This window comes from Staurois parvus, unplaced genomic scaffold (assembly GCF_062004578.1).
Source record: "Staurois parvus isolate SC_StPar_1 unplaced genomic scaffold, SC_StPar_1.0 ptg000656l, whole genome shotgun sequence".
NCBI lineage: Eukaryota > Metazoa > Chordata > Amphibia > Anura > Ranidae > Staurois > Staurois parvus.
In genome coordinates, this window is record NW_028318452.1 from 3,738,116 (window position 1) to 3,754,558 (window position 16,443).

A 16,443-nucleotide genomic window follows, 5' to 3' on the forward strand; every position below is an offset into this window, starting at 1 on the left:
CAAAATAGAGCTTTATCTGTCTCAAAAAAATGGTAAACAATTCATTTGGGTACAGTGTTGCATGACCGCGCAAATGTCATTCAAAGTGTGATAGCGCTGAAAGCTGAAAATTGCCCTGGTCAGGAAGGGGGTAAAAGTGTCCGGTATGGAAGTGGTTAAAGAACTGGTGACTACTTGAAGTATGATCAATGTACTCCCTAGGCTTGAGCTTTTGAAGACATATATATTTTTACAGATTTTGTGTATGCTAAATTTGCCAGTTGCTATAAGTACAAACAATGAAAACAACTGACTTGCAGGAGTTTACCGCGCTGGCAAAATAATGAGCAAAGACTCACTTATGCTGGTCTTGTTTTGGTATATGTTGTCTGACATTCATATATTACATGTGCAGAGTGTTTTTGGTATACATTACCATACATAAGTCATTTAAAGATCTTATTTATTAGCAATGAGGATAGTTTATTGTAGTTTAGCTTGGCTCTTTGCATACACACTGAATGATGCTTGTAATGTGTCCTGATTGGTCTGCATTTGTGTGTTGCTCCCGCTGTCTGCGTGGGTGCACAGTGTGCATATAAGCAGCGGCAGAGCTTTGGAGGTGATTGATCAACTGAGTCATGTTCTGCAGTCTGTAATTATCTACTGCTCTAGTCATTTGGTTTATTATGATTTTTTGTTTTTCCAATCAGCCGCTCATTATAATGAATGTAATTACTCAATAACCGCAATCTAGTCATGTCTCTGGGTAGCTGTACTCTTGGTTTTGCTTCTGCTCAGCAGCAAAATATTCCATTTAAAATGTGCTTTGTTACAGGTTGCAACCTTAGATATTCAGCTGATTTATGTATCAGTACAGAAATAGAGCCATGTGCATTGTGGAATTTTGAAGAGCATATAATTCATCTGTCACTGCACAGAGCCCACAGTCACGTTACCAGCAGCTATGAAATGTTGCCTTCTGCAGCCTTTAATGGGGAACCTGTTGTTGACCTTGTTTTAAAACCTGCATGTTTCTAGTCTTACGTCCTCATTCCTTGGGCCTGGAACAACTATGGAGGCCAGTACTTACTGCTTCACTGATTGTATAGTTATTTTTTTGGGTAGATTCAATTCAAAATACTAACAACTTAAGAAGCCATCCAAAACTTGGCCCCCATTACCCTAATCTCACAATATCAACCAAATTGTTCTCTTCGTTCCTCCCAAGACCTCCTGATCTCTAGCTCCCTTGTCACCTCCTCCCATGCTCCCCTCCAAGATGTTGTTTTTTTGAGTCTCTCCCATTCTATGGAATTCCCTATCCCATGTGGCCAAACTTTTGTGGACACCTGGCCATGACACCTACTGCATCTGTGTTTGTTGAACATCCCATTTCTAAAGTATTGCTACAGAGTTGACCTCCCTTCTTGGTTATAACAGCCTTCACTTTTGTAGGAAGGCCATCCATAAGAATTTGGAGTATATATGGGAATTTGTGCTTGTTCAGCCAAAAGAGCATTTGTGAAGTCAAGTACTGATGTTGGACTTGGCTCGTAATTGGCATTTCAATTCATCCCAAAGATGTTCAGTAGGGCTAAATTTATGTCTCTGTGCAGGCCATTCATCAAACCACGAGCTAGCTGTGTACAAAAGGACATAGTCAGGCTGGAACAGAAAAAGACCTTCTCAAGACTGTTGCTTCAAGATTGGAAGCACACATTTGTCTAAAATGTTTTTATGCTGTAGTATGCACAGTATTTCTCAATGGAATAATTTGGAGGTCCACATACTTTTTGCCACATAGTCAGCCTGATGGTCAAATGTCCAAAAATGCTTGGCCTTATAATGTACTGTATGTCCTTTTCAGGAGAATTGGTTCAATTTCACTGCAGTGGCAGGTCTCCTATGTGAGATAATTATGTTGTAATGACGGAAAGCTGGCAATGTAGTTTTTTTTTTTTTTTTCCTGTTTTTGTTTTTTTGTTTTTTTCCCAGCTCTGATGTGCATGAAAATATTTACTGTTGACTCTCACATCACACAGAATTCAGAATATGATGTTCTTTTCCCCTCAGGTCATTTCTAACCTGACCCATGCACTGGAGAAGCACAAGGAAAAGATCGAGCTCATGCGAGCGTTTACCCACTGGCGGCTTCAGCAGATAGAAGCCAGACAAGAGGTAAAGACCAAGACATGTGAATCATATACGCTATACTGTGTGAATCATTGTTCTACATCCAGCAGTATATTCAGAAGACTAAAGCGAGTGGCTTGTTCCAGGTGATTACAGGAGACATGATTAGAGATAGCTACAGGCAAAAAAAGAATACCCTTTACTTCCATCGTATACCCAATAAAAAAAGCCTTCAGTATTTTTAAAACTGTGCTAGTATAACTTTGCAGAGCCGGAGCAATTAAATCCCTTTAATTCAAATAAATCAAAAATGAATATTTTATTTTTAAAAAGATAATATCCATTTCAAATAACATAAACTCATAATCGCCAACTTTTATATATTCATAAGAAAGGATTATTGCAAAAAAGTGACCAGAGTGATAATGTATTCACAAACAAAAACGTGATATAAGAAAAGTCTCTGAACAAATCGTTCATCCAACTATAAGGAATACTGCGTCATCCACCATCTTTTACAATGAAGGGCTGACCTTCCAGTGTGAGGCTACACTGCACCCAGTGTATTCAGAACTCAGCAGAAATAAGGACTGCAGGGTACACTGCCAACAGTCTGATCACAGAAGGCAGCTTTCTCCCTCCTTGCCATCCAAACCAGTGTCTGTCAGCCTGAATCGCCTTTCCTTTTTCCTCCAATGGAATTGCAGACAGGCATAAGCCGTGTCAATAGAGCTCAGAAATCCAACTAGGGAATGGATTCCACCCTGCTGGTGATTTCTCACTATTTCATTTGCTGCGCAGCATTGGTAAAATACAGTTTGAGGGACCCATCTACTAGTTTACTTGGGCTTCCTTTCCCAAACTGGAAATTTGCACTGCAATTGGGGAGTCATGGGGCAAGAATCCCAATTTTTGTGTGACATAAGCAGTATACTAAATGAGGTAAAACCGTTTGCATATATGCATTTAGATGTGTATTTACCTATTCTGTAATAATCTTTAGATTGCCGTAGATGTGCAGTTTTCTCCACAAGAATGAGAGAAAGTGAGATACTGGCCCAACCTCACAAGACTCTAACGAGCGCCAGTATGTGTCCTCGTGTCACACAGACAGCAGCACATGAGGCACTCCAGATTTGTCACTCTTTTTTTATTCTTATTACAAGCTTTGCTCAAAATTAGAACTATGAATTGCATTTATCAAGACACTAGTGGAGCTAAAACAAAACCCCTAAAGATTACAGATGATAAAACAAAGCCACATAAGAATTAATATAGTTCCCTCCATAGGAGTGTAAGCCTAATGTAAGGTGATTAGTTCTTTCTGTGTGGAGTGGTCTCCAGGGGCCACTTAGGAGTCCTAACTCCCTGGAGGACATTTACCAATCCTGTCACTATGCAAAACAGTGTTAAACAGCAGTGAGATACTTAGTGAGACAGATTTATTACAAGGTTTAATCCTAAATTATAAATTCCTCCTTAACTTGCTCTAAGGTACAGTGCCTTGAAAAAGTATTCATACCCCTTGAAATTTTCCACATTTTGTCATGTTATAACCAAAAACGTAAATGTATTTTATTGGGATTTTATGTGATAGGCCAACACAAAGTGGCACATAATTGCGAAGTGAATTTTTGCCTATTCTTTGCAAAAGAGCTCAAGCTGTCAGATTGGATGGAGAGCGTCTGTGAACAGCAATTTTCAAGTCTTGCCCCAGATTCTCAACTGGATTTAGGTCTGGGCTTTGACTGAGCCATTCTAACACATGAATATGCTTTGATCTAAACCTTTCCATTGTAGCTCTGGCTGTATGTTTAGGATCGTTGTCCTGCTGGAAGGTGAACCTCTGTCCCAGTCTCAAGTCTTTTGCAGACTCTAACAGATTTTCTTCTAAGATTGCCCTGTATTTGGCTCCATCCATCTTCCCATCAACTCTGACCAGCTTCCCGGTCCCTGCTGAAGAAAAGCATCCCCACAACATGATGCTGCCACCACCATGTTTCACGTTTGGGGATGGTGTGTTCAGGGTGATGTGCAGTGTTAATTTTCTGCCACACATAGCGTTTTGCTTTTAGGCCAAAAAGTTCTACTCTGACCAGAGCACCTTCTTCCACATGTATGCTGTGTCCCCCACATGGCTTTTCACAAAATGCAAACGGGACTTCTTATGGCTTTCTTTCAACAATGGCATTCTTCTTGTCACTCTTCCATAAAGGCCAGATTTGTGGAGTGCACGACTAATAGTTGTCCTGTGGACAGATTCTCCCACTTGAGCTGTGGATCTCTGCAGCTCCAGAGTTACCATGGGCCTCTTGGCTGCTTCTCTGATTAATGCTCTCCTTGCCCAGCCTGTCATTTTAGGTGGACGGCCATGTCTTGGTAGGTTTGCAGTTGTGCCATACTTTTTCCATTTTCGGATGATGGATTTAACAGTGCTCCATGAGATGTTCAAAGCTTGGGATATTTTTTTATATAATCTACACCTGTGTTAAATATTTCCATAACTTTATCCCTGACCTGTCTGGTCTGTTCCTTGGCCTTCATGATGCTGTTTGTTCACTAATGCTCTGTAACAAACCTCTGAGGGCTTCACAGAACAGTTTTATTTATACTGAGATTAAATGACACACAGGTAGAATCTATTTACTAATTAGGTGACTCCTGAAGGAAGTTGGTTCCACTAGATTTTAGTTAGGGGTATCAGAGTAAAGGGGGCTAAATACAAATGCATGCCACACTTTTCATATATTTATTTGTAAAAAATTTTGAAAAACATTTATCATTTTCCTTCCACTTCACAATTATGTGCCACTTTGTGTTGGTCTATCACATAGAATCTCAATAAAATACATTTACGTTTTTGCTTTTGACAAAATGTGGAAAATTTAAAGGGATATGAATACTTTTTCAAGGCACTGTAGCACTTGTGACTGAATGAAACCTCGCCACTTCGTAATTCTGTGTCTGTTTAATGTAGAATTCTGTCTCATCTTCAGTAGTAAATTTGTCTTTAAACTTTGCAAACTGTCGCAGTTGGTTGCCTCTAAATACAAAAACACAGGTTTGTAAACCTTTTGCAAAAACTTTGCTGAAGGAGACACATCCTGGTTTGCCACAAATTGTGTATCTAATTTGCTTGATAAATGTCCCCTATTTCCTATGCACAATCTTTGATTTAAATAATATAGCTTTCTTTTACCCTGTGACCAGTCAACATGACATTGCCACTGCCCAGTAGTATGGAAAGTGAGTTGTTGCAAGTTTTTGAGGACAGGAAATGGGAAACATTGCTATACAGAATGCTGCTTTCCAAATTACTGCTGAAGAGCGTTATCACTCAGTTGCAAATGTATCTTTTTTAAGTTGACTTCAGAAACGGGTATGAGTTGCACATTGCCTTCTCTCTGTGCCTTAGTTAATATGAGTCATTCAGTTTGATTTTGTGCTGTACACGTTCCCTCTCATGCATCATTCTATATAGGGGAGGCTGCAGAGAAGACCGTACTTTAATCAGTAAACACACATGCCTTCATTTGGATGATGTTAAACTTTAAACCATTGCGATTTTTGCTCATGCTGAGCTATAGCCTAGCTAGCAGAGCAGCAGATGTAGAAGAATATTTTTTAAAAGGGTGTATAGTAAAGGAGGTGGAAAAGAAAATGGGAAGAAAACTAGAGCTCTTACCCATAACATCAGACTTCTTCTTCCTTCCTCCTTCTTCCTTCCTCCTTCTTCCTTCCTCCTTCTTCCTCTTCCTTCTTTCTTCTTCCCTCTTCCTTCTTCTTCTTCCTTCTTTCTTCTTCTTCTTCTTCTTCTTTCTTCTTCTTTCTTCTTTTTGTTTTTTTTCTGTTTTACCAGAAAATAAAAACTAAAAAAAATGGTCATTATGGGCAGCAGCACTATTTGTGTTCCTCTTTCATAACTAGCCCCCTGTTGGTACCAGTTACACCCTGAAAACAGAAGTGAAGAGATGTTTGCTTGTTTCAGAAGACATCTGCTGATGCATGCAGCTTTTAGTTCAGCATGCTGAAAAAGGTTTAGGGATTAGTATTTTATTTTGGATTAAGATGTGTTGAAAGTGTGTGGTGGGGACTTATTTAGAACAAATCTCAGAGTTGTCTATCGTTTTCTTTGATCTGATTATCTAATATTAAACATCCATAATTTTAGGATTATGCATGCAGTCTGGCTGATAGACATTACAGAAAGGTATTGCTAAAGAATAGCTGGAGAACCTGGCACTCGGCTATTGAAGTAAATTGGAAAGACAAGGTGGAGCAGGCATGTCGAGCCCGAGCTGAAGAAGTGTGCATTCAGTTGTCTATTGACTATGAAGCGAAGGTTGCACAGGTAACGAACACTAAATCAATTGAAAACTAATATTTCAGTTTTGTCTGGTTGCTGGCAAATTGAACCACATGGAGGGTTCCTAAATGTTCTAGGTACTTTAGCAGATAGGTTTGCCTTCTGGAACTACCAGTTGTGTCCAATTGTCAACTCTCAGATAGACCTTTGTTCACAGGTTTGGTGCAGCTGTGATTTTGTGCCCAATAGTATGATCTTCGCGCCAGTTCACGCCACAAAAACTCCAGTGCATTTTTGATGCTTTCTGCCATGTTCCACTACAGTTCTGTGCAGAAAAAATGTTCTTTATTTTTTTTTTTGTCTGCACTGGAACACACTGGAACTGACTGCACTGGTGTGAACTTGGGCTATTGGAATACATGGAAAACACTGTGCATGCATTTTTGAAAATAAACGCACTGGGGAGGAGGGTAAGAAAAAATAGGCTTTTATTTATTTTTTGGAGAGTTGCATTATTTATTTCCTTCAGTACTCTAAAGGTTTTTATTTAAAATGAACGACAATTCACTTGTTTTATCTATACATCCCTGGCAGCTGTATGAGGCTAGGTTAAAGTGATTTGTAAACATTCAGATTTTAAAAAATTATAAACATGTCATACTTAGCTGCTGTGTGCAGTGGTTTTGCACAGAGCAGCCTAGATCCTCCTCTTCTGAGATACCCCAATGGCGCTCCTGGCCTCTCCCCCCCTGCTGAGTGCCTCCATTGAAAGTCACTTGATTATAGAGGCACTTGTGCATGCTTATTGCTGAGCCAGCTCTGTGTGTCCACTGACACACAGAGTGCAACTCTGCCCCAGCCCGCCCCCCTCTTTCTCCTCACTGGCTTGGACTATTGGCTCCCGCTGCTGCCTCTCTGTCCAGTGAGGAGAGAGAGAGCTGCCGCTCTCATGCACATTGCTGGATTAAGATCTGGCTGAGGTAAGTATAATGGGGGCTAGGGAGGGATCTAGTCACAGAAAGTTTTTTATCTTAATGCATAGAATACATTAAGGTAAAAACCTGCCTTTAGAACCCATCTCCAGCTTAAATTATTTTTATAGAATTAAAAAAAGTTGCCTGGTACTACCCACCGTCCTCTCTACAATGCTTCCACAATTTCCTCCTTCATTCTAAACACCGTTCCCCCTCCTGGGTTGAATGACGCCCAACATCATTCAACACAGCCTTTAAATCCAGGGTGTAATGCACATACACTCATCACATTGGTCTGGACTCACACGAGAATTCTGCAGGTGCACTTCATGACATTGTGTGAGCACCATTCTCTACAGAATTGAAGATTGCCCACTGATAGAAAAGAGAGAGGCCCATCTCATCACTTGACCAGCCAGAAATCACATGGAAAAAGGTATGTAGTATACTGATTAATATTTACAAAAATTACATATATGGAAAAAAAGGGTTAAGGGGTCAGTGGACTAGACTAAACTATTTCTGTTAGCCAGATATTGCAAAATTACACTAAAACCATCAATATTCAGAGAACTAAGTTTGACATATGCTTCCTCCACCCTCCCTCACAGCTTTATGTCTGTTACTACAGGAGGGAAGGCACTGATTTCCTCTTTTTGCAACAGTAGAGTTTAGAGTTTTATAATATCTAACAGTGTGTTGTAGATTATTATAATCATTCCTACTCTTCAGTTACAGGTAACCCTTATCCTAAAATGGTATTTCATTCAATCTACCCATTTTAGAAGTACAGGCACCATGTATTCATTTTTTTCCATTCTCTAAAATGTCCCTTTCCAAGAAATTGTGATGCTGCTTTATTTTGTTTGTCTGCTTCTCATACTACAGCTGAATGGAGCCATAGAAGATGCAAAAGCAGAAGTACAGCGACTTCTTGAGGAAAGAGATCACTTTGAAGGCACAATGAAGAAAGCATTCATGCGGGGCGTTTGTGCGTTAAACATGGAGGCAATGTCAATGTTTCAAGAGCGGGAAATCCACATGGGCCACGGTTAGTAATTAAATGAATGCTGCACAAAATCGTATAATGTATGGCTAATGATAGGGATGGTTCCCAATAAACACACGCCCTTTCATGTTTGAGACAACTGAATAAAATGTGAACTGGTAGGACTATTTGTTGATACCAGCTTAACTCTCAAAATGAAAAGAGAAAGGAAAAAGTGAAAGGCTATATTTTGCAAACTTTGAATGGATACCCATTAGAAGTTAGTTTTTGGAGCACTTCTTATTACCAATAAGCTATGTCCCATGTGCCCCAGAAGAATTTATAATCCAAGGGGATTGACTTACTAAAACTGGAGAGTGCAAAATCTGGTGCAGCTCTGCATGATAGCCGATCAACTTCTAACTTCAACTTGGTCTATTAAAGAGTAACACCCCGGTCACATCTGGTGCAACTTGGTATGCGATTTGCATGCTATGTGACTTGCAAATCGTATGCCAAGTCCCACCCTATTGTCCGCAATTACAGCGGTCAAATAGGTGCGGTTTTGACTTGATCTGAGCCACACCGATTTCTAAAGTAGTACATGTACTACTTTGGTGCGATTTGCATAGGCACCTGTATCAGATGTCTTGCAAATCGCACCTAAAATCGGCATCTCACCCGACTTTGAAAAATCAAAGTTGGGCTTGATGTGACCAGGGGGAACTCCACTTTTGGTGAGACAAAAAAAACATTCCCCTCTGAATGATCGGTATACATTGCAAGAATTTTAACAAACGTTGTTGCGGATTCCTACCTTTTTGTTATTCTGAAGAACTAGCTGATTGTTTGTCCATGTGCAAAGTGAATCTGTATGGCAGTGGTTTTATAACTAGCAATCAGTTGATGCACCTGCAGGGCACCAGCAAACGCAAATGCTCCTGCGCTTGGGGATGGACTCGATGCTACAACCACATTAAGAATGTCCTGGAACATGCACACCTTGCTGCCCTCAAATGGACCGGGGAAATCCAAATATATTGAACGAGGAAAGAACAAACAGAGGGCGCACAGGCCTAGTGCACTACCATAAAAAATATTTAATAAGAAATAAAGTAGGTGTTGTACTCACAAACAACAATAAAGTCAAGGCACGTCATAAAAGAACAGCTTGGTCAACACCGCGCTGAGTAACATTCCGCAATAGGGAGTGTAGACATCCAATAGGCTGACGCGCTGCGAGGATTTGCCTCTTCCTCAGAGCCTGTGACCAGGGGGTAACTCCACTTTTGTTGAGACCAAAAAAAAACCATTCCCCTCTGAATGATTGGTGTACATTGCAAGAATTTTAACAAACGTTGCAGATTCCTAACTTTTTGTTATTCTGAAGAAATAGCCGATTGTTTGTCCATGTGCAAAGTGAAGCTGTATGGGATTGGTTTTATAACTAGCAATCATTTGATGCACCTGCAGGGTTCTAATGAGGAATGTGGCAGGGACTGCATCCCTTTGGACATGATTTCTCTTTGTGAGTATCTGACCAAAAATTACATTTTTGTTGCAGGGGATGACAAAAATCTGACTTGTATTTTAGTGCAGACTTCTGGGGAAATCCGTAAGCCAACCACACAAGCAGTAAATTACATTTTCAGAGGGAGTTCTGTACATCATCTGTGTACAGAATGCCTCCAGGTAGCCATATTAAAAATGACAGCACTGCACATTGAAAATGAAAGGTTATTTTTAATAACATTCAGTTGCAATATAACTTGAGTCACAATTGTATATGCTGTATTTTTTTTTTTATTTGCTAATTTTTTTCCCACTAAAGTGGAGTTACCCTTTAAGCTTTGATTAAAAACGTGGTTTCTATGCAGAGCTGCACCAGTTTTTGCACTCCAGGTTTAGCAAATTCACTCCAATGTGTCTAAATCCCACAAATACACATTGCATGGACCAAGTACACTATGTACTGTATGTTCTTGGATTTCAGTTCTAAAAGACAGGACTAGGGCCACTGTGTTGCTGTGCCACCTGCAAGGTAGTCTGGTATGTATTTTGTACACAAACCTCAGGTATTTCACAGGAAATACATTAGAATCCTTCATCCAGGTCTCAAAATCTCTGCAGTCCCAATGTAATCACACTCTTCTTTTACTGTTTATACAGTTAGGTCCATATATATTTGGGCACAGGCACAATTTTCTGTATGCCACCAGAATAAATTAAAATGAAACAATGCAAATGAATTTGAAGTGCAGACTTTCAGCTTAAATTCTAGGGCTGAACATAAGTATCAAGTACAAATTTTAAGACCTGCAAGCATTTTTATACACAGTCCCTCCATTTTCAGGGGCTCAAATGTAATTGGACAAATGAATATAGTCATAAATAAAATGTTAATTTTTAATATTTTGTTGAGAATCTTTTACTGGCAATGACTGCCTGAAGTCTGGAACCCATGGACATTACAAAGACTGGGTTTCCTCCTTTCTGCTGCTTTGCCAGGCTCTAACTGCAGCTGTCTTCAGGTGTTCTTTGTGGTTTTTCTGCCTTTTAGTTTTGCCTTCAGCAAGTGTAATGCATGCTCAATTGGGTTGAGATCAGGTGATTGACTCGGCCATTGCAGAATATTCCACTTCTTTTCCTTCAAAAGCTCCTGGGTTGCTTTTGCAGTGTGTTTTGGATCATTGTCTATCGGTACTGTGAAGCGCTGTCCAATCAACTCTGCTACATTTGGCTGAAGAATGCTTTTCCCGAACTGGTTTGGCTTTTTTAGATTTTTTTTTTTGGCAAAGTCTAATCTTGCTTTTCTATTCTTCAGGCTAATGAATTGTTTGCACCTTGTGGTGAACCCTCTGTATTTGCTCTTGTGAAGTCTTCTCTTGATTTTAGACTTTGACAATGATTTGCCCACCTCCTGGAGAGTGTCCTTCACTTGTCTGGATGTTGTGAATGTGTTTTTCTTTACCACAGAGAGGATCCTGCGATCATCCACCACTGTTGTCTTCCATGGATGTCCATGCCTTTTTATGTTGCTGAGTTCACCAGTGTGTTCTTCTTTCCTCAAAATGTACCAAACTGTTGATTTGGCCACTCCTAATGTTGCTGCTATCTCTCTGATGGATTTGTTTCATTTTTGAAGCCTTACAATGACCTGTTTCTCTTGCATGGACAGCTCCTTTGTACGCATTATTTAGGTTCACAGCAATTAATTCCAAATGCAAATACTACACTTAGAATCAACTCCAGACCTTTTACCTGCTTAATTGATGAAGAAATTACAAAGGAGTAGCCCGCACCTGGCCATGAAACAGCTTTTGATTCAATTGTCCAATTATTTTTGGTCCCTTGAAAAAGGGCAGATGGCTATTCTTAAGAACTGTAATTCCTAAACCCTTCCTCCAATTTGGATGTACATACCCTCAAATTAAACCTGCGAGTGTGCACTTTCAGCCCATATCCATTATATAACTATAGCTTGAATATGTTTTGGAAATACCTGAAACAACTAAAATTGTGCCTATGTCCAAATATATATGGACCTAACTGTATATGCTACAGTGAAGCTGAATGAATGGTGTCATGGCCTTGTGTTCAGCATGCTCCAGGGTACTATTTATTTATTTTATTTATTTCAGGTACTTATATAGCGCCATCCATTTACGCAGTGCTTTACAAATATAAATTAGGTAGATTCACATCAGTCCCTGACCCTCAAGGGGCGTACAATCTAAGGTCCCTAACTCACATTCATACATACACATACTAGGGCCAATTTAGACAGGAGCCAATTAACCTACCAGCATGTCTTTGGAGTGTGGGAGGAAACCGGAGTACCCAAAGGAAACCCATGCAGGCACAGGGAGAACATGCATACTCCAGGCAGGAGGTGCCGTGGTTGGGATTCGAACCAACAACCCTAGTACTGCGAGGCTGAAGTGCTAACCATTTAGCCACTGTGCTGTACTACTATTCATATACCAAAGGCCTGTGTGTGTGACTCTTCAATTTAATCCAGACCTACACCCCATTAAAGAGGAATTTTAGTCCAAAAATTAAGTCCTAGATCACTTCAGGCTGGTTCTTTGTTCATTACAAATTAAATGCCTATACTGTTTGCAATCCACTAATACACCGTCACACTGCTCTGCATATGCTCAGTTGCTCTCTTTTTGACACTGTGCTGTAGAGGCCGATCTGCTGACAGCCTAAAAGATTTACTGCTGCTCAGAGATCTCTAGGCTGTGGCAAAATGGCAGCCTCTGGCAAGAAGGAACAGACACAATGCTGCAGACAATTTACAGCACACACTAATTTTTATTGCTGAATTTTTAATGTGGGATGTATGTTCCTTGCTAATGAACATTATTTTTATCAAGTTGTTATGGGAAAAGTTCCACTGTAATGAAAGTGTGTTAACAAGCTGACCAGCAGGTGACACTGTAACACCAACTACATACTATACCTCCAGCACTAGCAGCCTGATACTTCGCACAGTATGGAAAGAAAATGTAAGAACTAAGACATTTACACATCTATGAAAACACATCTTCACACTCCTTTCATTCTGTGTGTTATTTCTTGGTACTCCTGCAGACCCACATTTTTTCTTTGAATAATGCTGATGCATTTAAATATGTTTTCACTTTTTTCTTTTCTTCTTTTTTTTTTTATTTACTCTGCTGCTTGGGGTCAGTTTTACTAAAGAATTGGAGAAATGTTAGATTTCGAATCCCAGTGTTTGATTTCTGGATATTTCAGTTTTATTTCTGTAGTTAACAGTATATCCTTATCCAGCAGATCTTCCATCAAGGAGGGACGACCTTGGCTCTAATCCTTCTGTAACATTTCAGCAACCACCAGCCTCTGCTCCTCTAATCTCCTCTCAACATGATGTTCCTTTACCTGTCCACTCTCCAGCTGGCCCTTCACCTTCTGACCAAAATGTGAGTGGAAGGCTTCTGACTGGTTACATTTTCATAACATATAATGTGCTCATATATTTAAAAGAGGTATATGGTCACAGCAATTAAAGGAAGCGTAAAGCTCTTTTGGCCCTACTTTTCCTGAGGGTCACATGAGTAATGCACTTAGTTCTGCACCCCTGTGACCAAATTCAGCCAACAGCAGGCTAAAGTCCGCTGTCAGTTGATGTCACTCAGCTATTCTAGGCTCTGGATGGATCCCGACTTTAATGTTGGGATCCACCCAGATGCCTGACCGTCAGCTGGTTCAGCCTCTCAGTGCACTGCTGAGAGCCTGAGCCAGCCATTCCCACCACTCCACAGCCCAGAGCTCCTGTGAGCTCTGAAGAAGCACTGCAGAGAGCCGGAGTCTGACAGTCACCGTTTCTCTGCTCACTGAATACCAAGCGATCAGTGAAATCAGTGACACAACAGTGACTGCTCATAGGGCATAGTGAATGCATTACAGCATTCAAGGAAGTAAATGTGTGGAGATATACACAAGGTAAGTTTTCAAACTTCATTTCAATTAATAGGAGTAGGCTAAAATTAGTTGAAATGCAGAGTGGAATAGGATTTTAAATCTTGACCATAGATGGACTTTAATTTTATATTCATTTACCATAATGTAATGGTGGTAGCTTTGTGGGAGCCCAAGGGCAGGATATGCTCTCACCAGCCAATGAAGCCACTATCGTCTACACTAAAGCAGATCGGGATGCTTCCAGAAATCATTGCTGTGTATATAGAGACTTCCTATCGCCCTTCACTACTTGGATTAGGTGGTTTCATCAGGAGCCTCTTCAGGCTTGTTCACAGCTTCACAAGACGCACTTGAAAATGTATGCATTTATGTATATTACCTTAGGAATTAGACACTTTCTAACATAACCTACTTACTGAACATTTGGTGTGATTATCTGCATTATACTTTTATAGTTGACTGTAGTGCTTCTGAAAGCAACATTTTCAGGTCTTCAAACATCACCCCCATTCATAAGGCACAGAATAATCCCAGGTTTCTATTTGCCTGTATGGTTTAAAGAAATCCTGTCGCCAACTTAAAAAATGCAGGTAAACGCACAGACCTATTAAATTCTTACTCCATGTTTGCCTTTCCATTGATAATTTTTTATTCACTTGTAATGTGCCTTTTGAACGTTCTAAAAAACAAAATCCACTAGTCTGTTCCCTAGCACAAGCACCTCCCTCCACTTCATAGCCCTCTCTTTTTCCAAAAGTATCTGGTAAGTGCTATATGTGCTAGCCATGGTCCTCCATTCTCTCCCTCCTCCCTGAATAACTTTTTATTTATCTGCCAAGGAAGGAGGAAAGGGGAATACTATAGCTGGAGTGACATCTCTGATTCTGCTGGAGCTGCTGATATTACATCCAAGATGGTGGCACCCAGCAGCAGTCTCAGGTCTTTAGGATTTCTACACAAGGCAGGCTTTTACAGATAGATTATATGTCTATTTAACATATTTTATGTATGTTATTCTATAGAAATCACTAAGATACAAGTCAGATTTTAGGAATCCTCTGCAACAAAAATTTGATTTAAGGAGAGATGCTCCTAAAGGGTTAATCATTTCCAAAAGAACGCAGACCTGCCACTTGCAGGAATATTGTGTGTGTGTGTGTGTGTGTGTGTGTGTGTGTGTGTGTGTGTGTGTGTGTGTGTGTGTATATATATATGTATATATATATATATGTGTGTATATATATATATATATATAAGGATACTTTTTAAATTGTCCCTAGTATGTATGAATGTAGGGTAGGGACCTTAGATTGTACGCCCCTTGAGGGCTAGTGACTGATGTGAATGTACAATATATATGTAAAGCACTGCGTAAATTGAAGGTGCTATATAAGTACCTGAAATAAAGAAGAATAAATAAATGTAAAAAATGTTTTTGTGTATGTATGTATGCATGTATGTGTGTGTGTGTGTGTGTGTGTGTGTGTGTGTGTGTATATATATATATATATATATACACACACACACTGTATGTGGTGTTCTCAGGCCAGATTTTACACATCATAAGGATAGCCGAGGACTCTTTGCTATGTTAATTTTATGCAAGATCACCTGGGCACTCAGGGGCCAACTTGTTACCTATCAAAGGAGGTAATTTGCAAACTTGCAAGGGTGATAAAATGCAGATAGCTCAGTCAGACTTGAAAGGACTACTATCTAATAACATGAAAAGGGGTATTAAGTATGGTAAATTCTTCAAAGGGTAACTTGTTTATCTAATTATCGTCATCCCTCCACATTACTATAAGTCAACAGATTTGTCTTATGAATTGTTTCTGTGTGGACTTCCGTCCTCTTCATTAATATAAGACAACATCACTCATCTTATTAAAACATTGCAGGTACATTAGCTGAACAATAATGAAAAAGTCACTCCCATTCAGAATCCGTATCCAAACAACATAGAAGAGCAATCTGTTTTTTCTTCAGAGAAAAAACAGTAGGAAACAATACAATGTATATTTTTTTCACCCAGAAGCGATTGGTTTTTTTTTCACAAAAAAAGTGGAGTTACTATTTAAAAAGAATGGACTGCCAACGGGGTATATATGCTTGATCTGCTCTCCTGCCCTCTTCTTTATATTCAGGAGGGACATCCCAATAGGTCCTCCCATGAACTGTGCACCTTTGAGTGCGCTGTGACTGGACACAGCGAATCACAGGCAAATCCAATCACAACCGTGTATACACAGGCTGCCACTAGCAGTTGTGTCTCACTTTCTAGTTAGTAATCATGAAGTCCTTTGTGTGTGAGAGGAAAGAGAACAACCTGCCAGTACCAGTGCAATAATAATTAAAATCCACCCCTCTGCAGTATATGTCACCTCCATTTTGTCTCATCTTACCTGTATATGAACCCAACACCTCGCTTATCCTGCACATCTGTACATTAGATGATACACAGCAATTAAAGCTCTTTTGGCCCTACTTTTCCTGTGGGTCACATGAGTAATGCACTTAGTTCTGCACCCCTGTGACCCAAATTCAGCCGACAGCAGGCTAAAGACCGCTATCAGTTGATGTCACTCAGCTATTCTAGGCTTCTGGAG

The 16,443-nt window shown here is 39.9% G+C and overlaps 1 protein-coding gene across 3 annotated transcripts in view; it reads left to right on the forward strand.

Annotated features, from left to right (window-relative positions):
* Nucleotides 1–16,443, forward strand: part of POC5 (POC5 centriolar protein) — a 69,020-nt gene that overhangs the window by 47,244 nt on the left and 5,333 nt on the right. For 2 of the 3 annotated variants that reach the window (XM_089694229.1, XM_089694231.1), the window contains exons 7-10: nt 2,056–2,160; nt 6,287–6,466; nt 8,284–8,446; nt 13,184–13,332. In XM_089694229.1, coding sequence (XP_089550355.1) covers nt 2,056–2,160; nt 6,287–6,466; nt 8,284–8,446; nt 13,184–13,332 — 597 coding nt within the window. The remainder of the gene's footprint in view (nt 1–2,055; nt 2,161–6,286; nt 6,467–8,283; nt 8,447–13,183; nt 13,333–16,443) is intronic. The other variant, XM_089694230.1, reaches the window with a different exon arrangement.